The 22,714-nt window shown below is 40.9% G+C and overlaps 1 protein-coding gene across 11 annotated transcripts in view; it reads left to right on the top strand.

The window, feature by feature from the left end:
- The window catches only part of Tcf4 (transcription factor 4), a 343,351-nt gene that overhangs the window by 240,890 nt on the left and 79,747 nt on the right, over window positions 1–22,714 (top strand). Inside the window, exon 1 of one of the 11 annotated variants that reach the window (XM_041639278.1) lies at window positions 7,085–7,730. The exons of 9 other annotated variants lie outside the window; for them this stretch is intronic. In XM_041639278.1, the coding sequence (XP_041495212.1) occupies window positions 7,662–7,730 (69 nt within the window). In that variant the 5' untranslated portion in view covers window positions 7,085–7,661. Of the gene's footprint in view, window positions 1–7,084; window positions 7,731–22,714 lie in introns of those variants that run through there. One more of the 11 variants, XM_041639277.1, reaches the window with a different exon arrangement.

The following is a 22,714-nucleotide window of genomic DNA, read 5'->3' as shown; positions in this document are numbered from 1 at the left end:
AGCACCTCTACTTTCGATTAGAAGCATGGCCAGAGATCGGCTCTGTAGTATTTGAAAGCTGTTTGTTCTCTGTCCAGCAATTTGCTGTTCTACTTGCTCAGTGGTGTCAAACTATTAAATGTAATCAACAGAAACCTCAGGAAATTGCTAGAATTCCACTCTAGAGGGGGTTCACAGCCCTAGACAATTAGTCTATTTTGAATGAAAATTACTTTCATTGTGATGCTACCCTCACCCCGATTATTGAGCAATGTTTTGAGAAGCCAAATATCTATTAGTAAGTTTTTTTAAAGTATATTATTCTGTTGTTCATTTCTGTGTACAAATTCCAGTGAGCTTCATCAACCCATTTTTAGTCAAAAAAAAAAGGGGGAGGGGGTTCCAAGTAATTCATTCCTTAATGTAACAAATAGCCAGACTCTGAATTACCCCTTTAACTTTGGAGAATTTTTTTTTTTTAATTCTGTGCATCAGAACCAAGTTGTCCTTACCATTTTGTTTGATTCAGATTTGCGGTATGCCTGCAAGCTCGCCGTCTAGGAAGTGCGGCAATCTGCGTCAACTTCCTCAGCCGCTGTTTTCATATTGTCCGGTGTGAAGCTTCCTCATTGTACCAAAATAGAATTAGTTTGTTGGTATGTGATGCTTAGAGACTGGCTGTGGATGACACCGGGTTAGGTTAAACGATTTAAAAAAAAATTCAGTTCTCCCAGGGGGAAGAGGCTGATGCCCCAGGGGGGAAAGAAAAAGAATTAAAAGCACAATGAGTTTCTTCTCCTTAAATAAGCTTTTCTTTCTGTCTTCAGAAGCATTGTTTGTGTTCTCTCCCATGATTTTATTTAGTATTTGAGCTATTGGATGCTGTGCCCGAATGTTGAAGTTACTCATACTTGCATGAACACGAGGAACAGAGGTATAAACTTCATCTCAGTCCAGCTTGTAATTCCTACCAGATTCACACAGGCCTGTTTACAAGCTGATGTCCAACTTTAATTATCATATAGTGGGTTAGCTCAGGCTGGCCCATGTGTAAGTGGAATGGCACCTTAGACCTCTGGCTTGGTGAATTTCATAGCCCTTGAATTATGTAACGGGATGCCCGTGGAATTCTTTATCACAGAAAGGTGAAATAAGGGAGAAGAATGGGACAGTGTAGTCAAGTCAAGGATGTGCACATAGGATTCAGGAGCCAGATTTTCACATTGGTTCTGTGTGCCTCCCAAATGGCAAGTATGTCTCCCAAATAGCAAGTCTGTGCAGCTGCTAATAATCCTACCCAATGCAAAATGGGGAACTCTGAACTCATTTTCCCAAGGAGGAAGAATATGACCCAATGGTAGAAGTCAAATATTTATGGAACAAATCTCATTCAAACCAAATATCCTTCACTGCTTACCTTAGCCATCAGTGTGAAGGACTTACAATCAATATGCCCACAAGCTCTCTGTCCAGCCATGAAGAGAACAAATATTTGGGCATGTCATAAACTATTTGAATGTCTACACATGAACCCATGCCATAAAAGAACCGAGTTGAAGATTACATCGGAACTCACACCCAGGAAGCCACGACAAGAATTCGATTTCATAGTCTCTCTGCTCATGTTTTGATATATTTGTGTAGGAAAAGCGACTTCCAAATGAAGCCGGTGTATGTGGTAGCCTGTGTTAAAAGAATTACGGTGCCACAAGAGCATGTTCATGTCACGGGATTGGTGGTGAAGACTTTCACTTTGTCTGAGCATTCTTTGGCAATTAATTTTTTACATTTTTATATCTTTATTTTACATATACATTTTAAAAATAAATTTACATATTTATTGTGTGTGGTTGCATATGTGTATGTGTGTATGTGGAAGTCAGAGAACAATCTGTAGAAATCTATTTTCCCCAACATGTGAATACCAGGGACCAAACCCAGAAAGTCAGCCTCGGTGGCAAAATCCCTCATGTGCTTAGCCACCTTGCCAACCTTTACCCAAGAGTTAATAATATCACATTTATTTGTTTCAGACAGGTTCATCAATTTTTTTAAAGAATATTTATTTGAGCTAAGTATATTCTCTTAATTGATGAACATAGTAAGTACAATATATTCTAATGAAAGAAACTTAGTTTTAGTATTTTTCAGTGTATGTGTGCATGTGTGTGTGTCTGTGTGCGTCTGTGCATGTGTGTGTGTGTGTATCTGTGTATATGTGTGTATGTATGTGTGTGTGTGTGTGTGTATGTGTGTGTTGGAGTGGTGGTGCACATTAGTGCAGAAGCTCACAGAGACCACAGGGGTCAGATCCCCGTGTAACTAATTACAGGCAATAGTTAACAGGCTAGGAATTGAACTCTGGTCCTCAAAAAGAGAAGTAGGTGCTTTTCCCAAGGGGGAAAATAATTACAGTAGAACTCTTCATTGCTTTTTTATGGCACTTAAAAATATTTTACATTTTAAACATCTCAATATCAAGACAAAAATAGAGAGATATGGACAGAGCGATTCATTGGAGTTCACTACTCGATTGCAAAACAGTCTCAACTTGTGGTCATCCCAGTGAATAAGAAAAGACAGAAAGAGGGAGAGAGGTAAAGCTGGGAGGGGGGGGTCAAGAGAGAGGCAGAGGGAGGGAGAAGGAGAAAGCCTGACTGTCCATGTCCATATGTCTAAGATTCTCTGTACCTCGCTCAATATTTTGGTAATTAGATCTGTAATAAAGTTGCATGTAGTCAGACCCAACAGGACTTTTGTCACCTCACTTTAATTTGGATATGAAATATTAACCCCTCATTAACTAGAAACCATCAGAGCTCACTCAGAATTGTCAGAGTACAGCAGTTCCTGTGTAAGCATTTCCTGTGTGCAGATCCACATGGACTTAGCTTGAGTTAAATCCCTCGTTCATAGTGACTCCTGCTGGAGAGCCAAAGGTATGAATCCGCACAACTGTCTCCGGTCCTCAGTGCTGCAGGGGAGCTTAGATAACCTCCTTCCGCTGCTGTGGCAAGATTTTCGGGTCTTCTCATCCTAGATATGGAAACACACTTTTGAACCCTAAAGCATCACCAGAAATCAATGTTCAGTACCTTAGGCTACATACGCACTTCTCAGCTAATGGTCTAAAATTTTGAGAATAATCGTTATTAGGTATCTGCTTGATGATGAGTTTAACTTGGCCTTGTAATTTTATGGTTTTTTTTTTTTCTTTTGGTAGTAAACTTCCGGCATCTAAGACCTTTCAGGGTAGTGATTGTTCTCTTGCACAGAGGAAACAGGGAGATGAGGAAATGTTCTCTCATTTAGAGCACACAGCTGATCTGTTGAGGGAGCTGTCTGCTCTCCTTTGTGTCCCAGAAGGAGCCAGTGTTTGACATAAAGGACGATGCTAGCTAGCACTTCCACCTGGGCTGTCTGGCGTGGCCAGGGTCACTGTGCTGTAGAGGAGCAATGGGGTCAGTCTTACATTGATAGACCAGACCTCCAGTAGGAGTGATCTGGATGCCATAACTTTGTGCATCTCCTGGTTCCCTTGCTTCAGTCTCTTTTTGGTCTATTATATGGCATTTAAGGCTTTTCGATTTTAATCCCCTGTCTTGAAAATAAGAATGGAAACACCTCTCACAAAGTACCTGTTGTGAAAATTAAACAAGTGAAGGTCTTTGCTCTTTATTGCTTATCTTTGTAGATGTATTGAGTACTGTCTTCTCATCAAGAATATCAGTGGGATGTTTATTTGCCAAAATGTGATTTTTTTTTATGTATAGTCTTGCTTATTTCTTTTGCTTTAATCACTGGATTGATGGATAGCCCCATCTCCTAATTCATGTCATTTGCTGAATTCAGTTATGCTAAGTAAAAGGGACCAGCATTGTAGAAGTCAATAATAGAGGGGCAGGAACTCTGAGTACTTAGAAGCTTTTAAGTGACCAGTGATTTAAACAAGAACACAAAGTTGTCATGTCCTGCTAAGTTATGTTATATGGTAGCAAGAGGCATGGCATTCCTTCCGTGTGGCCATCCATCATCCATCCGTCTATTCATTCTTCAGCTCGTATTTAGACCCTTCCCCTACTTTATTTTGGCAGACATGTATATGCATTTTAGGTTTATTTAGACTCTGCAATTATATAATTTTTCAGTTATTTTTCTGGGGGAGATGGATAGAATCTGCTTTAATGTGCTCTGCGGTTGGGGGTTTACTTCTTCCACAATTATTTCAAGATTGTTACTTTGTGAACGAAAGCAGTGATCATTAGTCATAATTTTGATTGTGTTCAGGCATCTGCTTGTATCTCTTGGTCCCATGCCTCTGTTAGGAAGAATATTGAACTATCTCTGAGCTGTATTCTTTCCTAGGATGGAGCTTCCCTGGAAGATGGGAATTGTTTTCAAAGTGTTTGTGCAGTGACTGAATGAATGAATATATTAACCAAGGATCTGTTTTCAAGAACTGTAGGATTTGAGTAGCTACTTGTTCCCTTATGTGATTCATTCACCCCATGAGGTCTTACTGAATGTCTGCCTACCTTTCTGGGGATGTTACACCATTGCCTTGAGAGTGTCTGTTCAAAGAACCCTCAGTCTTGTGTGACATCGTAGATGTGTGTTGCAAGCACCAAATGTGCTTCGCCTCAAATGTATCCTATCAAGGAATATTTGGAAAAAAATAACACATGGTTAACTAGATTCTAGAAAAAAAATGGTATTGACATATTTTAGTAATCAGTTTTATTATTTAATAAATATTGATGGCTAGTTTCACCATCTACCACATCCCCGATGATGCTTGGTAGTTACATGCCAGAGAGACTACTGGCCCAGCGTTTAGCCTGGCTGTCATCTCGGGGTTGGGTGTCCACTGATGGAAACCATAGAAGGCCTCTTCAGGGTCTCTTACAAACTGGCTGCTTAAGATCAATACTTTGTTTTAAATTCCTATCAGACAAATGGAATTTCGCATATAGCTTCAGTTGTCTGTGCTCACTCCCTAGGCAGCACACTCAAAATTCATCACGAAGGGTGTTTCTCTTACAAAGACAACTTTAAAGTCTGAGATGGAAGAACTGTCTCAGTTGACAAGGCACTGACCTGAGTTCTGCAGCTGAAATGTTCCCCGAGGTCAGCAAACCAAACCCCAGACACCCCTGGATGATAAGGCACCCTGTCTTCCTGGGTATAATTCATGAACAATCCATCAAATTTGTAACCTTTATTAACCAATACAAGTGTCAGACTATTTTTGCATCCGTTAATGAATCCTAAAAGTTTAATGCTCTAGTCCTATTTTAATTATTTTTACTTCCAGATACCAGACTGAAAGACCTTAAAGTCTATTTCACGTTATCAAATTATTGATTTGTATCATTCTTAAAGAAATAAGGTCTTCAAGTTTAAAACTATGAATTATAGCCCACTGAAGTATAACTGATGGAGAGACATTTACATGTTCGCAAAATGCGCAAGAAAAGAGGTTTAATGTAGCTAACAGAGACAGTCGTGTATGGAGATAGTTCAGTGTTTCCAGCAGTCCCATCCAGGAAGTTAGATAAGATCTAGAAACAGTTCTATGAGAACAACAAAGGAATAAGAGTAACAACCCTACTCCAACTTCTCTCTCCAAATTCCCGCGTCTCTCTGAGTCCTGGTTTTTACACACTGTCCTTTAGTAGTGAGCACCCTGGCCTTGGGTGTTAAACGCGGAGGGTGGTTTAAAGGGTTCAAATGGGATCCCGTCAGATTGACAACTAACTGTTCTAATGAGGAAAAAATCCCCAAAGCATGAAATTTGAATGAAATGTGTGATTATAATTCAAGTACTGTTTACAGAAACCTCTGGGGACCTTCCAAACAAATGCGGAGCAAGTGAGTTAGACAAACCTCTGGGCCGTGTGTGTGTGTGTGTGTGTGTGTGTGTGTGTGTGTGTTAGTGTCGGCGAAACTTTCCACCCTTAGCTAGGCTTTGCTCTATAGTCCACTGCAGCCCCTCGTTGTCTATTAATACTGTATGTGTTTTGTTACCGCGTTGAGTTGTAAGGAAATAGGTGCTTTGCATTATTAAAGTTTTTCTGAAGAGGAGATGTGTGCTCAGTGGCATTTGCCTCGGCATATGCAAATGATTTGGTTTCATTTGGGATCAATTCCCAGAGGCCCTCCTTTCCTGTGATGCTCTGAATTTGGCAAGCTCAAGTCAGCCCATCTCTCCCCCCCTCCACCTCTTTCTTTCCTTTCCTTTTTTTTTTAAATTCCCCTTTTGTTAGTTGATATATTTTTCAAAAGACAACAAAAATATCCTCCTGCTTGTTAGAAACCTAGCAATTCTATTATTTAGTCGTGATCAATAAAGGTGAAGGAAGGTTTTCATTTTCCTAAAGTTTAGTAAAATTTAAGTTTACAAAAAAACGTGCACGGAACGCTTGTTAAAATATTTATGCAGAAATCAGGCTCCCGGGATGAGACAGAACTCTGAAAACATGGTCTCTAAGGTGCCTTTTTAGGAATTGGCAGCTGTGAGCTATTGGTAGATTCGGACTTAACCAATAAACTTGCCTTAGAACGCAGCAAACAAACAAGCAAGCTTAAGTTGCAGCTGGGTTCTCCATTGCCACAGCACTCCAGACTGGCGGGGTGTGTGGGTTTGGGGTGCCCAACCCCAAGGAGGGGAAGCTTGGCCTCGTGGCATTCAGCTAGCTTGCTTTTGACCACGCAGCCAGCCTCGGCGTGGCAAGGTGAAGTTCATTGGCGGGCAGCTACCCTCTGCCCTGGGTCTGAGAGCCTAGGGCTTGCGGAGCCCTGGGCCAGCCCCGCTGTTACTCTGTTTCATTCCGCAACCCGTTTTTGTCCGTTGTTGACCAAGCAGCCAGAAAACACTGCCCCCTCTCTCTGTATGAGCGAGGTCAGAGACGTGGTGGTTTTTTTTTTTTCTTTTTCCCTTCCTCCACTACCCCCCCCCCCCTCCCTTTCTCCGAATCGAGTTCTCAGGCAGCTGCGTACAATGCTGGGAGCTAGCCAGCAGCAGAGACAGATGGCAGAGTTATTAGATGTGCATCGTACGATTCCCTTCCTGCCACTCGCTTTTTAATCAAATTAAAACAAAAAAGAAAGAGAGGGAGAGAGAGAGAGGGGGAGTCAATTAACCGCATTTGTATTCTGCTCAATAATGGACCCTGTTCCACTTTTACCCTAAGGCAGTTGAGTGGAAATTTTAGAGAAAAAAAGGGGTGCCTAAAAAAAAAGAAAGAAAGAAAAAGCAAAAACCAAACAAAAAAAGAGGGAGAGAGACACACACAGGGACAGAGAGAGAGAGAGCGAGAGAGAGAGAGAGAGCAAGAGAGCAAAAGAGGTGAAGCCTGCAGGAATTTGTAGGAATCGGCATTATTCGAGGAACTGAACTGATAAAAACCCCTCGGAAAAGTTGAAGCGATCTCGAGTGCTCGGCTGCTGCGCTGCACAGGCCGGGCCGCCTTCCAGCCTGCGCGAGCGAGCGAACTTGAGCGTCTGACAGCCGCGGCCTCCCCCGCCCGCCAGGAATGGTCTCTTCCTGCTTTGCATATTCACCACGCTTGGCCCGGCCATATGGGAAAATGCAACTGAAGGAATTGTTGTGAAAAAAGGGACAGCGAGTTTGAAATAAAAGTTGTTAGAGTGGTACTGAGGAGAAAAAAGAATCCGAGGCCATGTACTGCGCATACACCATCCCGGGCATGGGCGGCAACTCTTTGATGTACTACTATAATGGGAAAGCGGTAAGCGAACTCGGCTGCGAGGGGCATTGGGGACAAGTTTTATGGTCACAGGGATGAGCATCCTAGGCGGGGAGCATTGTTTGCGAAGTTGTGCAGGGCTGCCGCACCTTTCTCGGTGCCATGAAATATTTATCATCTGCGAGTCCTAGGATGTTACTGCTGCCTGTTTCCTTTTTTTTCTGTCCCCCAGTATAGAACCGTCGATGCTTTTCAAGGCTTCTGAAAGTAGATACCAGAGAGAAAGTTTACAGTCAGGTAAACTTAGGAGGCAGTGCGATTTGAAGTAATAATAATAAAACAGGGACTTTGAGCAAATTCTTTCTGTTTTCAAATGATTGGAAGGAGGAGCAGATTATGAAGAGAGCCGAGAGAGCCCAAGTTAGCCTGAGAGAAAACTGGGGGTAAGTTTCTCTCCGGACTGAGGTTTTGTGCTATCTAAAGTCGTACTAAGTTGGAAGCCTTGGGTAGCGGAGAGGAGATAAGAGGTTAAAATAGACTAAAAACTTAAAACTGACATATCTGATGGGGTAGATTATATAAGCTTCTTTTTTAACCCAAAAAAGGAAAGGGGGTGGGGGTAATAGTCTGGTCGTGCATGTAAGGATACTCTAAGTTATTTGTGCTGTGTGGCGTTTCCCTCTATTTCCCCCGTCTAACAGAAAGGCTTCATTTAAGCCGGGAAAGTGCCCAGTATCTTGTGCATAACCTCAGCAGAAGGTGTATACTTGCCATCTGGAGATTTGGGGGGTTTTGTTGTTGTTTTTGTTTTTCCTTCGCCTGGGCCCTCTGAAGGAAAGGGATTCCAGTATTTTTTGAATTGGTATGTGGTGCTCTTGGAAGAGTTGGGCAGTGGAGGAGCAAGGTTTTACTTTAAAATAGCGAAGAATGGTGTGGGGGTGAGAAACAGCCATTTAGAAACTATTTTCATTTTGTACTTTGAACTTACGTTTGGGTTGATCTTAATAAGCGTGTGCTAGTTGGGCCAAAAGGGACCCATTAGAGCTTTCACGAAGGCCCAGTTCAGCTGTACTGATTGGCGCAAGCAAATTAAATGTGTGTGTGCTGTTATATGCGTGTAAGCCCATATATATTTGTGTGTGTGTATACAGATACACACACATATGTACACACAGATGTATGCACAATGCTTATTTCTAGTGGGCTACACTGGTATGTATACATATACATAAGCATTTGGGAGTGGAGTTTAAGGAGCTTAACAGACATTCAATTCTACGAATGAGCCACTGTTGAATTAGTATTTTATTTCGAAGTATCCGTCAATCACAAGTTTGTAAACACTATCCCTTTTAAAGCCCCTTTAAAGAATATCGCATGTAATCAGAACAATAGTTAAATGTGGTAAATAAAGTAGGTTTTGAAGTATGTGGCCTGGATTTTAAGTTGATCAGTGTTTAAAGCAGTGATTTTAAATATTGGGATTATTTAACTCATTTTCTAAAAAAAAAATTGTAGCTGAACTGCAGTTGTTAGGGATTCATTCCTTCGTATTTAAGGCTGTGACCTGCGATCTCTCAGACATGTCCAGACACACCATAATCAGTACCATTTGACGAACCTTTCCCGTTCACTTCACCACTGATGATGCCAGTGTGATCTGCAGACTTCTAGAAGTGGCTCTGAAATAGTAAGACAGAGCCCAGAATTCTGTTGCCCCTGTACATTACAAGATTCTATTTTATGTGTTATATATTACATGCATATGCATGAAGAGATTATATGTTACATTATGTATTACAACACATATAAGTTGTTATGGTTTTTAACTTTAGGGGTTACCAGTGATGTGAATTTTATATGTTAATTATTAGTTTTGCATCTTAAGCAGCTGAATTGTCAAATTTTTAGTTAAGGCTTGGGCATTTTAATTTCCTTATGGCTCAAAGGAATTTTTAAAAATATGTATTCCATTCCCTCAGCTTGCCAATTGCCTCTACCATAAGAAAATGCTGACTATGACATCATATCACTAATATGCCCTCACAGTTGCCAAATATTTTGGTTGTTAGATTTTTTTTTTGAAAGGATGGTACTCATAGAATCAAGATCACTCTGTCACAGGAAATGTATTTATAGGAACTGTTTTAAGACGTTTATTAAAAACAAATCTGGTGATGTGTATCTCTATTGATTCAAACACTAGAAAGAGGCAAATTGTACATACATTATATTTAGAAAAAAATAGCCATGTACAGCCTCAGCAGAAAACGTTGGAAACCATGAATAGTTGCCAGTGCTTCGAATTAACTTTATGAAATGGTCAGCAAAGCCCAGTTGTGTGTGCTCCCTAGAAGGGCCAGTCCTAGACCATTTTCCAAAACACCCTCATGCGCACCCTGGGGACACAGATTTCTGTTTTTTCTACAGTGTGTATTGTACTGGCTCCAGCTCTACATTCAGCTGCATTTGGTTGGGTGCCAGGCATCTTGTGGAGATTGTATATGCCATGCGTTAATTGTTCAGCATGCCCGTGGACGCGACTTTACCTTTCTTGAATTTTGTCTATCTGAGATCTGACTATTTGTGTGTCCTGAGTGTGTGTGTGTGTGTGTGTGTGTGTGTGTGTGTGTGAGAGAGAGAGAGAGAGAGAGAGAGAGAGAGAGAGAGAGAGAGAGACCACCGTACATTTCAACCTGAACTGTTTTGTCTGGCCATCTCTGTGGCACAGGTTTTCCTCTGAAGACAGCCTAGCACTGAATTCCTTCTTTTTTTTTTTTCCCCCAGTGACAAGTCAATTACTTGTTTAAATTCAGTTTGAACTCCCTGAACTGAAAGAGGCTAGAGGAAGCAGGTTTTTCCCTGTGAATAAACAAAAGAAGAAAAATGGAAAGCCATACCCAAACACTGTGATTTTTTAGGTTGTAGCAAGAACACAGAACAGCCTGACAATTATGATTATCTTCTGTTTGAACCAACAAACACAGGGATTGTAGAATCCATTTTCTTTCTACGTCCCAGCAAGAGAAATGCTTTAATCAATGATATTTTGGGACAAACAAAGGAAAATATCGATGGGCTCTGTTATCTTAAGATAGAAATTTTCCCTGTTACTGTGTCCAAATGGCTTCCACGCTTGCATGCAGGGCAGTGATTTCTTCTGAAGTGTAGACTTCTTAAAAGTAAGACCTTAAATAATCTTACTCCAAGAGCTACCAAAGAATAAATTCTGAGTCTAAACGAGAAAGTGTTTGTAAAACTCAGCTTCACCCAGGGGAGAGGTCAGTGAACTTGGCCAAGTAATTTTTTGTGTGTGATGGTCTTCTCCCCTGTGCATCATTGTCTTGCATGTAAGTAAATCCCAGTCTTAGCCAAATAAAAATTGGAAAGCACTATTCTTCAACTATTGAGGACTTGTTTCTAGCAGAGAGATGTTATTATCTCGAGCTGATGTCAAATCGTGCCACTGTCTGTCTATTAGGGCCATAAGAAGTACCGGGTATTACCTGGTCTGCCCAAAAGAAAAAAAAAAAAAGGAAGGAAGGAAGCAATAATTCTAGCCCTAATATTTTTTCCAATGGATTATGTGCTTACCGAATTCAAATTTTGATGAGTAATTATTTGGTCAAATTCCATATAGCTTAAAATATCTAAAAATATGGCAATTTCACATAGATAAAATTTTGGCAAATGAAATTGAAAACAAAAGTGGCAAAATTTCTTCCTACTGGTAATTTCAGATCACACCATCGGCTCTCGCCAGCGTGTGCATGTGTTAAGCCGTACAGAGAAACCTGTGATTATTCTAATTGCTCTTTTTGCTTCATACTAACAAGCTCCAAACGGTGTTTTAAACTAGTTGTTTTGAAATAGTTATTTGTCAAGTCATCAAATCTCAGAAGGCGAGTGAGCACGAACTCGCCCTGTTTATATTCCAATGGTTGGTCATATTATTCAGGCTTTCATCTTCAGAAAGTTCAGAGGCGAAAATGAAGACAAGCTCTTCTCTGACATGAAGGCCGCCCAAACACTGAAACATCTGACTAACAGGGCCTCTCAGCTCACAGCCGCTCTTGGAACACAGTTCACCTACATACAAGTGACAATCACAAGCCTCCTTTTCCAGGCTGAAGTGTGGGGTATAGAAGGCTTCATTCAGCTCTTAGGCCTTTGCCATGGAAAGTGACAACATAAAATGATTAATATTTTAATAACATCAGAAGTAACATTGCTAAGGACATTTTTAATATGACCCTTAAAAAAATCATGGTTGGGGCAGCTACAGATAAGTAAGCACTTGGTTTTAAAGTTTTCCATAGTGAATCCACTATGCAAATTACAGTCGACATTTTAAAAGGTATTTTAAACAATTACTGTTTTAGAACCCTTACTATAAATAAAAATAACTGATATAAATACATTTTAATTTTAAAAAATGTTGGTTTAGTTGTTAATACAGAGAAAAAAATTTGCTTAGATCATACACCTAATTGTTTTTTTTTAGCTGTCTACTGATCTAAAAAAAATCAAAGAAAAAGCTTGTAGGAAAACTTCCTTAGTTTTTTGTGTGTGAACTATTTGGTATTATTGACATGCAGGATATTTCAATTTGTTGATTTTTAAGTTAACAAAATTGCTTTTCTGTCTGTAATTCCTTAAAACAAAATTATGTTGCTTTTGTTCTGTAGGTTTAAGCTGGTCAATATTCAACATACACTTAATCTTGAGATTGTAGAAACTGTAGCTACCTCTTGCTTGTCTGCCTCCGATTAAATTTCCAAAAATCTCTGCTTCAGATTCATGGATGCCAGCTTCACCATTTTTTTGCTGGGAGGCTAATTTCTTAGGAAGAAAAGACCTACGTGGTTTGCTTTAGTTAACCCCTGAGTTCTGGTAGGTTTGACACTTGGGAAGCTTCCGGCTCCCAGTGTCAGGAGATGGCATTGTTTCAGGAGTTCCAGGAAGGACATTGGAGCAGGGAAAGGAGGGCTAGCAGAGGAATGGCCAGGCGCACAGACGAGCTGGATGCTATTTAAATGCCTCTCCAACTATCAGCAGGAAACTGCACTGGAGAAGTGGCACTTCCTGCCCCACTGAGGATTTGGTTCACAGCGCAGTTCCTACTGTCTGTTTTGTTGCTCCTTTACATTCTTTTATTCTTTTTTTTTCTTAGTGAAATTGAGAAGCCACCATAAAGGCCTGAGGATAATTATTTTTTTCCCTATGCCTTGTTGGTCAAACAGCTTTTCCCTTCCTTTAACTGCAGCCATGATCCCTTTTTCTAATTGTGAATGTGTGCGTGTCCATTCCCAAGCCAGCCCAAAACTTCTGCTGCTGCTCTGCCACTGTGAGAAATGTTGCGGTGTCCTTTCTGTATGGTAGGCCAAGTCCAGAGTTAGCAGTCTGCCATCAGGAGACTCGTCGTGACCAGAACAAAAGCCTCTTCATTTCCGACCCAGTGAGAATATATCAGTTCTTAGATAATGACCGGGACAATTTTGAAAGTTCTCCAAATCAGGGCTTACTTTTGCCCTGAGAAGAGAATTCAGTGGGAACATATGTTTGCTCCCCACATCAAACCTGCCTAAACGCTTGCCTCCTAGCACACGCAATAAGTTATGGGGCCTTTTTCTTCTCTCCAATATTGTCGGCCTCACACAAAGACACATTTGCTCATCATCATGTGAATGAAAAACGGTGGACGAGCAAGTGCTTTCCAAGTTTTTATGTGTCTGAGTAGATTTTTATTTATTCATTGTTGGCCCTTAATACTTTCAAACATAACTCTAAGATGAGATGGGGCACAATTATATGTGATAAAAATTATGGATGGTGACAAAAATGAAATTCTGCATGGCCCTCAACAACTTATAAACTATTTCACAGAGTGCCAGAGTCTTATAACGTTGATCTGTGGACTCCGGAAAACAATCAAATAATGTCAAAGGTGATGGGGACATTTTAATACGAGAACTGTATATTGTAGCCTGAGGCAAAGCTCAAGTTACTCCTGGAGTTTTTAGAACATTGAAATCCCTGCAGACTTTTGAACATTTTTCAATAGCTAAGAAGTTATGCGGAACAATATCATATCATGTAAAGCAAACAGTGTGGATAATTGTTATAGTTTATTGAGCAAAGTGATGTTTTCATGTGAAGAACAGTTCTTAAAGTTGATATTCCTCCCTTTGGAAGTTGGAGGTACTTCGAGAGGCATCCTTAGGCTTTCTTCTTGGAAGAGCTAAGGTCTCTGACTTCCGATCTAAACTGGTATTCAGAGGGGCATTTTCGTTACAGCACCATACTCTGCCTTGAACAGTAAGCTCACATCTTTCTGATAATGCTGTCTTTAAATTCCAGGCTGCCTTTATCACCTTTGCAGTTTTACTCAAATCCTCCCTCGTTTCCTAAGGAAATGCAACGTTTTATTCCAGATGACAGGGAAGGGAGCCACTGTAGCTGTACCTTTCTGTTGGGGAGAGAATCCTGCTTCAAAACTCAGTCTCTTCTCCCCCAACTTGGCTAGAGATTAAGCTAAAGCACCTGGGAGATAGGAAGTGTGAGCACTGAGAAGTGATGGTCAGATTTCAACTCCGCTGGAAAAGGAAAAGAAAAAGAACTGCTTGGTTTGCCTGGCATCCCTCAGGGACCTAGAGCTGTGCCTTCCTCCGGGCCAAATTACACTCATTTTGAGAGAGGGCACATTGAGGTAATTGGTGGGACTGAGTGGGGAAGAGTTGAATTCCAGCTGCTTCCATTGTAGCTGACCTGAAAATGAACAGGGCATGTTAACAATGGTGGCTAACATTTGACTTGGCTTTTTCACCTCCACAAACCCAAGGGTGAGGATTATAAAGTACGGAATGACTGCACCAATAATGATCCTGTTCAAGTGGGAATTGCTATGTTGGGAAAAGCTCACACACCGTTTTAAAAATAGTTGATGCATTTACCAACCACAGCCCTATTACTGGAGCCCAATAAAGTTTACCCACAGCGTGGAAACACCCCTTGTTTTTATTGTCAGCCCTCTAGTGAGCCTGTCATGGACTCTCACCTCTCCTTGGGTTTGTCGCCTCTTTGGTTTCCTTTTTTAAGTATTCGTAATGGAAGCCACTTGGAAGGCACTAGATTCCCACCTCCAAGGAAGGAACAAAATAGAAATGTGTTCTTGACTCCCTTTCTCCCTAAATTGTGCCTTTTTTTTCCAGTAAGGAGAATAACACACTATTACTCAATAGTTTTTCTAGCGAAATAAGCAAATTAAATTGATGTTACATGCATATTTAAACTTCATCCAGTTAAGTACTGACGTGATTAAAATAATCAAATGTATTACTTAAAAAATTAAAAAGGATAAATTCTGCACCCCATTATTTTATTGACTTTTCAATATAAATTGCAGAAATGTTTACATTCCTAATGGCATTATTAAGATAAACTGACAAATCAGAGGGAAAAAAGTTGATTGGCCAGCACGTTATTATTTCTGCACCTGCTATTACCATCCAGAGGAGCCCAGCAGTTCTGAGCAGGGTGGATGGCGGGTTTTTTTTTTTTTTCCTTAAGCTTTCTTTGTGTGATGTGGGGGTTGGGATAAATGTTTAACAAGTGTGGTTTCACTTTGTCGGGCCTTTGTGTGTGTTGTTATGATTAAAGGACCACAGTGTATTGGTGGAGCTTTGGAATTAGTATGCAAATAAATGAAGCCCGCAAGGTTTCCCTGTACCTGATGCCCTGAGCCTCCCTGCGGGGAATGGGAGGGCAGACTTTTAGAAGTTGTTTAGTGGCAGATATGGCCAGCTCTTCAATTTTATACTGGGTATCTGTAAGATCTTGGAAGGAACACTTGAGATTTTTATCTTCTGATTATGTATTTGCCGGGGGGTTAGAAAGACCTGGACGATGGAGAAGCTTCTGACGAGTGTGTGTTACGTAGCATGGCCTGTGCTTTGCTTGAAGGTTGGGTCTTTCCCCTATTTTGCTCTTCTATGGAGTATCATTTTCCCAACAGGAGTTACATTTCTCTGCAGAGGAGATGGGAGATGGCTGTGTTTGCTAATAGAACTCTCGACTTCTGAGAGGACTTACTATTCACAGTACAGTTCATGCAAACCAACTTCAACTTTGTGCACATGGTGGGAGAATTGATGCTGCATCCTTGTCTTTTATTTTATTCTGTTCTATTTTAGATATGCTTTAAGAATGCCATACTAGTCTTTGAGAGCTAGTGGCATTTGATTTGTCTTAAGAGGGAAGGAAGTATATTGGCTAGTTAAAGCTTGTAAAGATGTGGGTGAAATTGCATTACTTCCTGAAAGACAGTAGTTCCCACCAATTCACAGGAGTTTAGACTTGTTCTATAATAATTGAAACTCACAGACTTTAATAACACTTAATGTGTAGCATGGATCCCACTTAATCTCCCCGTCTTCATAGCAAAATGTTTACATAAATGAACTCTCAATTTGATATCGACTATTTAGCCTCGTTCCTTCCAAAGTTAATACTATTTCCATAATGAAACGTGTTCTGCAGTTGCCATAGGGCTACTTCTTAAAACCCGTGCTCCGCCCTCTTCTATTGAGCCATCTGTTGGTTAGGTCAGCAATGAAATTGGAGCCGGATTTTATAAATCAAAGCAAGTTCTCTGCCATTGTATTAGCCTGCTTCAGCGGGAGCTGAAGTTAACATTCCATCATATTTTCATTTTGTTGTATTTGCAACAGAAATGTATGTGCTCACATTGGTTATTTTCAGCCTATGACAGCTGTGATATTTAAAATGATCACAGCTGTTGTGACTTAAAATTGATTTTTCTATTAACACCTGAGAAAAAAGCCCTGTGCTGTATTAAAATTTTAAATAACATGAGCGTAAAATTAGGTATGTTGATGTGAGCCTAGTGACCTCGCTTCCCAGAGATCTCAAAATGTGGCGAACCTCTGGGATACTGGCAGTGAATGGGCGAACAGTGGGAAGAGGAGTGCTTCACTTTGGGAGGATTCATGTCATGGCAGATGCTCCTGGCGCCACTTTACAGTGTCAGCTCTGTTAGGAAAACCTTTTAGGATTCGGTTTACTTAATTAACCCCGAGAAAGATGGCTTACAGGGATTGTTGTGAGAGCCTGACCTCTAAGCTGCAGAAGCTGTGTTATCTTTCAGATACAACACTGAGACACGCAAAACCACACTCACCTGTCCCTTGTGGAAGACCGTTTAGTTTCATGGCCATTTTCTCCTCCACTCTTAGAGGATGGACAAAAAGAAAAGCAATAGCAAAGAAGAACCAGATATCTGAGTAGTTTTAGGCGAGCCCTTGCCTTTAGAATCTTTATTGCAGTTTTGATTTCTACTTTGCATATCCACTAAATGTTTCAAAATTAAGTTGTGATTTCTAGGTTCCATTGGTTTCAAGAGTTTTCTAGTCTGAAGTTGGTGGGGTATTGGAGCATGGCTGTAACAATGGATTACCTACTTAACAAGGAAACCATTCTAGGCCTTTTGGTGTAGTGTATCAAGCTGACAGCTGACCTAGTGTGGGATTATTTATGGGTAATAGTGCATTCCCAGATGCATTGCCAATAGGGAGCTATGTAGATGAAACTCTCTGGTTGGCCCTTTGCTTTTCACCTGAATAATTCAATCAGAATCGAAAACATGGTGGGCTGTCTGGTGATAAATGTGTGGCTGGATCGGAGAAAGAATGGATGGCTGGTGGATGGATGGGTAGATCACATAACTCGACAGCAACAGATAATGTTAGTTATTTATTGCCCAAACTTGTTTGTTCATTAGAAAGTCATATACAGTATATTGGTTTGGCTATTATGTATAGATGAGAGCACAGTCGAAAATAATAAAGATTTCTGTTACGTCCTCAAGATCACTAAAGAACTGATTTTAAAAGTTCCAGAACAAACACAGATTGCAGGTGTTAGTGCTACAGGTCACAATATCACATTCAAAATGATCATAGCTGGAAATGATTTTTCCCTGGTTCGGAGGGCAAAAGCTGCTTCTAGAGATGTCTATAGAAAGCTTCAGAAAATCCAAGTGGGTATTTGTTGCTGAGCGGCTCCGATTACAAACAAGGATCTCTAGAGCAGTCCTCCCAGGGGACAGGTGGAAACAGTTTGATTGTCCCAGTTGTGGGCATGGCATGGGGTTGCTACTGGCATATGGTTCTAGAGGCTAACCCTTGCATGCTGCACAGAACTGCTCCTCAGCAGGGCAGAGGCAGAGGTGTCCTGCTTTAGACACGTGGGGTCTGGACATTTATAGTTAATTCTTGCCATGTGAGCCACATGCAGAGTCCTTTCCTCTGCCTTCCTTCTTATTGTCCCCTTTCCTCCCTTCCCTCTTTCATTTCCCTGACTTCTCCCTGCTCATTCCCAGCCTCCTTTCCTTCCCTCGCCATCTCTATGTTCTGTCTTTTCACTTCTTTTTCCCTCCCCTCTCCCATTCTCCTTCTTCCTTCCTCTTTCTTTTCCCCTTCACCTTCCTTCCCCTCCAACCAATTTCCTTCTTTTTTTTTTTGATATATCACTCTGTAGAGTATTGTAAACTATCTCCATGTTCTACCAAGCAAATGTAATATTTCATTTGCAATATTTTCAACATAGTGAATTATTTGTGAACCCACTGAAATGGATTCAAAATAGCTGTTAGACTTTCTTGAGTCAATAAGGGACATTTTCTTCCTACACTAAATATATATGCTTGTACCTTGTCTTTTAGAAGATTGGGAACTTGATCTATGTTTTTTGCTTCATAGAATCCTGAAAGAAGTATATTCCTTCTTTCCGCTGGAGAACATAGAGAGGAAAAAGGGAATTAACCTAAAGAATAACTAATAATTACATATGAAAATATTTGAGGGGAGCATTAAGGATATTGTTTGAATCCTTGTTAAATATATGGTTAAATGTTAACTTGTATACATGGTAAATATATACACAAAGAAGGTTATAAAGATTAAAGCAAACCTGAGGGACTCTTCAGCTTTCCCAGCAGAGCAACTTTTTTCCCTACTAACATTGGGGACCCCTCTTCCTGTCACTGCCCAGTGTCCATCATTACTGTACCTTTCTGGCTGTGATTTGGAATGTGATACTGAGACCTTCCCTGCCTCCCCTGGCTCTCCGTACAGGAAGGGCGAAGGATCTGATAGCGAAGTCTTGATGGCTGCCAACTCTTAGAACCCAGTGCACCTCACTTCCTAGATGCCAAGGTTTGGAGACAGTTGCCAAGTCTGACAGGATCTTGTGCCACCCTTCAGCTTCTGCCCGAGGCTCTGTTAGGTTCTGCAAGGTCTGAGCAGAGTCTACAGGGCATGGCAGTCGGGCACAAGGATCGGCAGCTTGGACTCACAACAGACCTTTGGTACAGAGAGGTTTTGGTTGTTTTTTAGCGCATTGGTTCATGGGATTGCATCTCAGCCCTGCAGGCGCCCTCACACCCACACCATACCTGCTTCCTGGAGCCCTGACCACCTTGGCCCTGTGCAGTTCTAGTAAAGACTGACTGACAACAAGAGAATTAGCTTCGGCTCCACCTCTTTCTGGGACACCTGTAAATTTGCCCTCCATTGGCTATTAGTTGGGTCCTCTTGTCACAAGTAGTACAGGATTGTCTAGATCCATAGTGAGCAACTGCAGAGATGTCATTTTTGCCTGTTGCCATGAAGGAACTACAGGTTATCATTGTGGTGATAATTTCAGCTATTGGAGGATTTCTGTTTCTGAGAGGTGGTGATTTTTTTCCCCAGTGTTGTCCACGAATTTTAAGGCAAAGGGTATTTTAGGGATCATTGGTCTTGTTCTCAGCTTCAGTCAATCATTGATTGTCTGTGGTAAGGTCTCAGTATTTCTCTGATCTTCCATAAACCCGAGTCTAATCCTCTCAGTAATTTTAAAGCAATAATATGCTTATCGTTGATTTCAGAATGTGCTTTGTAAAGGCAGGTTATGTGGTATTTGTATTTATAGGGTATGAAATATTTGTAGGGTACCTTTTCTTTAATATGTAGGCAGCAAGTACTGTAAAACTGTGATAAAACTTAAACTTTTATGATAGTCTTAACATTTGATGAAATAATCTGTGAGCCCCCATTCCTTCAGAACGTACTCTCAGGTACCTCCCAAAGCAACGTAACCTACTGCACCCCAGAAGGTAGGTGCCCCAAATGTTGTTAGCCCATTTCAAAGACTGATGACACCCTGGACAGTAGGGTAGCTACTAGCCACATGTGACTTACCATTTGATTATAAATTGGTGAAAATTAGAACAGTTTTTAAAAATTAAGTTTCCCAGTTGCACCAACTACATTTAAAGTCCCCAGTCCCATGTGGTTAGTGTCTCTCCATGGGCTAGCTCAGGGAACCTTTGCATCATCCGAGGGAGTTCTGCTGGAGAGATCTGGGCTGAGAAATGGTAGCACTTGGGAATTTAGTGAATTGCCCAAAGGTCCCATGGTCTTCATGCATCATGAAGAACTAAAATCTCTCCTGCCATGTTTCAATATGGTATTTTGCCTTTTTCTTAACTTTAGATAAGATAATGTCAATTCTGAGATAGGAATTAACATTTTAAGACTCCTTGTATTATCTTAGATGCTCAAAAGAATTGTATTTGTTGCTCCTTAATTGAAAGTTAGTGTTTGATTTACCTAATCTTACTTAAGGATCAGCCTCTTTGTTTGTGCAGAGCAGAGACTTTGGAACCCCTTCCTCTAATTATAACCCTAACTAATGAGCTTCTGAATGAGGGGACCCGCCATGTCTTAAGGCATCTTTGCACATCCATTAGCTTCTCATCAACAGCCAAGAAATGTTTCCTCAGCCCAGTGGATGTGGTGCATCTGATGTCCACGCCCCTGTCTCTGTAGAGTAAGGCAGACCCATGGCAGGTTCTCATGACCCCCACAGAAGAGAGAGAGCACTTACAGCTGCCCCCGTTGTTCTGTCAACAAGCTCTGTTTTTCTGGAGACAGGTAATGTGCCTGTTCAGGTATTCATGAGCACGGGGAACACATTCATTAGTTCCCTGGTACCTTAAACCTACCGTTCTTGAATAGGTGAGAGCATTGTCTAAGTTTCCCCATCTCCCCAGGCTGTGCAGACTAAGTGCTTGGCACATGCTCCAGTGCTTTCTTCTTGAGCATCTAGTGGTATCACAAGCCATGGTTTCTCTCAGTAATAATCATGGTGTCAGGAGGCATTTGTGCCCTGTGCACTCTTTCAGTTTGGACCATGTTTAGTTCCTATAATGCAAATACTGCTTTAAACTTAGCAAAGCCAATTTGCATTAATATTTTGGTTTCATATAGCTAGCTATTGCATCCCACAAACAAGTGCATTTTAATGAGTACTGGCAGAATGATAAAAAGGTTATTCATTAAATACTATTGTAGAAAATACAGCAGTTGGTTGCCAGAAATCATTAAAGCAAAATATAATGTGCATTGAGGCCACAAGGATGCCCCTCCTTAGGAGTACGTGACCCTGTGGCATTCAGTGCAGTTGAGAATCAGTGCTATTCACGCAGGCATGGAGGGTGAGGTTAATTAATATAAAATACATGCCAGCATAACATTGACACCAGTGTTTATTTTTAAGATTTAAACATATTTTACAGTTTTGATATCTGTCGTGAGATCATAGGGCATCACCTCAGTATTAATATGAAGGACTGTAACAGTCATGAAGACTGAGTTGTGAAGCAATGCGCTCTTAAAGCTTACATTTTGCTTTTAAATCCTGAAGTGGTATCCTCCCCCCGCCACCCTATGTTTTGTGATTCTTTTTTCCTCCTTCCCTTTCTGGAATGCTTTATGAGAATATTGAACAATTTTTTTCCTTCTACTTTTTTTTTTCTTTTGCAGGGTAACATAGGGGAAAACTCCACATTTGCAACTGGCTCTTTAGAAATACACTTCTTTAACACATGCGCCCTGCACGCTGCTGCCATGGCTGTCATAGCTCGTGGTTCCTAATTATAATGAGCTTTTCTGGTGGTGTCGCTGCAGTTGTTTCTCCCCCAGCCCCCTCAACTCACTTTTCCCAGAAGAGAGTTCCAAGCCTTTGAAAATTCTCATGATTTTGCAAATCCACTCTATTTTTGTCAAGAATACAGGAAAGTTAAAATTGGCTGGTCGGCTGCCATGTTTTGAATCCAATTTTAAAGCAAACCCTTTGCAACCCGGGGAGCGAAGCTGACATCTTTGTGTCTGTAATGAAGATAATTACACCTGCAAGGTGACATCACTAGCGAAGTGACAAATGCACTTGAGAACCGAGTCCCCTGTCTCCTCTGAATTCTGTAGACCACTTTTGGCATTTAGCTCTAGACACCTCTTTCATGCTTGTCGTTTGAGAAGTTGCTTTCAGATGAATTTACTAAAGCTGACTGACACAGGGTTAAATTAATTCTTTTCTTTATTACTCAAAGTGATACAGACCTTTCTTGGACTAATGTAGCTTAATTAGTGGTCAATTAAAACTGAACATTGCTGAATTGAAGTTCTTTGATCAAACTCCCTGGCATGGGCTCTCTTTCTTTAACTAGCCACCATCTTGAATTCATTTGGAATCAGTAGTATAAACAAGTTTAAAACGGTTCTTTTATAAGAAAGTCAGCAGGCTTGTATAGCTGCGGTTTCCTTTTTTACTTCTGTAGGCGGCGATTCAAAGGCATGCTAAACGAAAACAGTGCTACACCCTGGAAAAAAAAATACATTTTTAAAAGTAACAGTAAGTAGTGAGGAAGTAGTCAGTGCTCCAACCTGTTTATCTGTAAATAATTAATATGCACTCTCCCATTATAAAAGCAAGCTCCCCTTTCTCCTACCAGAGGACCATGGTTATAATAAAAAGTGAAATCTATGCGCGCGCACAGACACACACACACACACACACACACACACACACACACACACACCTACTCGGGTGTCGCTGGCATTAGGGGAAGGATGGCTGGGCCCAGTTACTCCTACATTCCCTCTTCATTGCTCATGGGATAATAT

Source organism: Microtus oregoni, unplaced genomic scaffold (assembly GCF_018167655.1).
Source record: "Microtus oregoni isolate MIOR12 unplaced genomic scaffold, Mior012 000057F_ref0000458, whole genome shotgun sequence".
Lineage (NCBI taxonomy): Eukaryota > Metazoa > Chordata > Mammalia > Rodentia > Cricetidae > Microtus > Microtus oregoni.
This window is presented reverse-complemented; position numbering and strand designations above follow the sequence as displayed.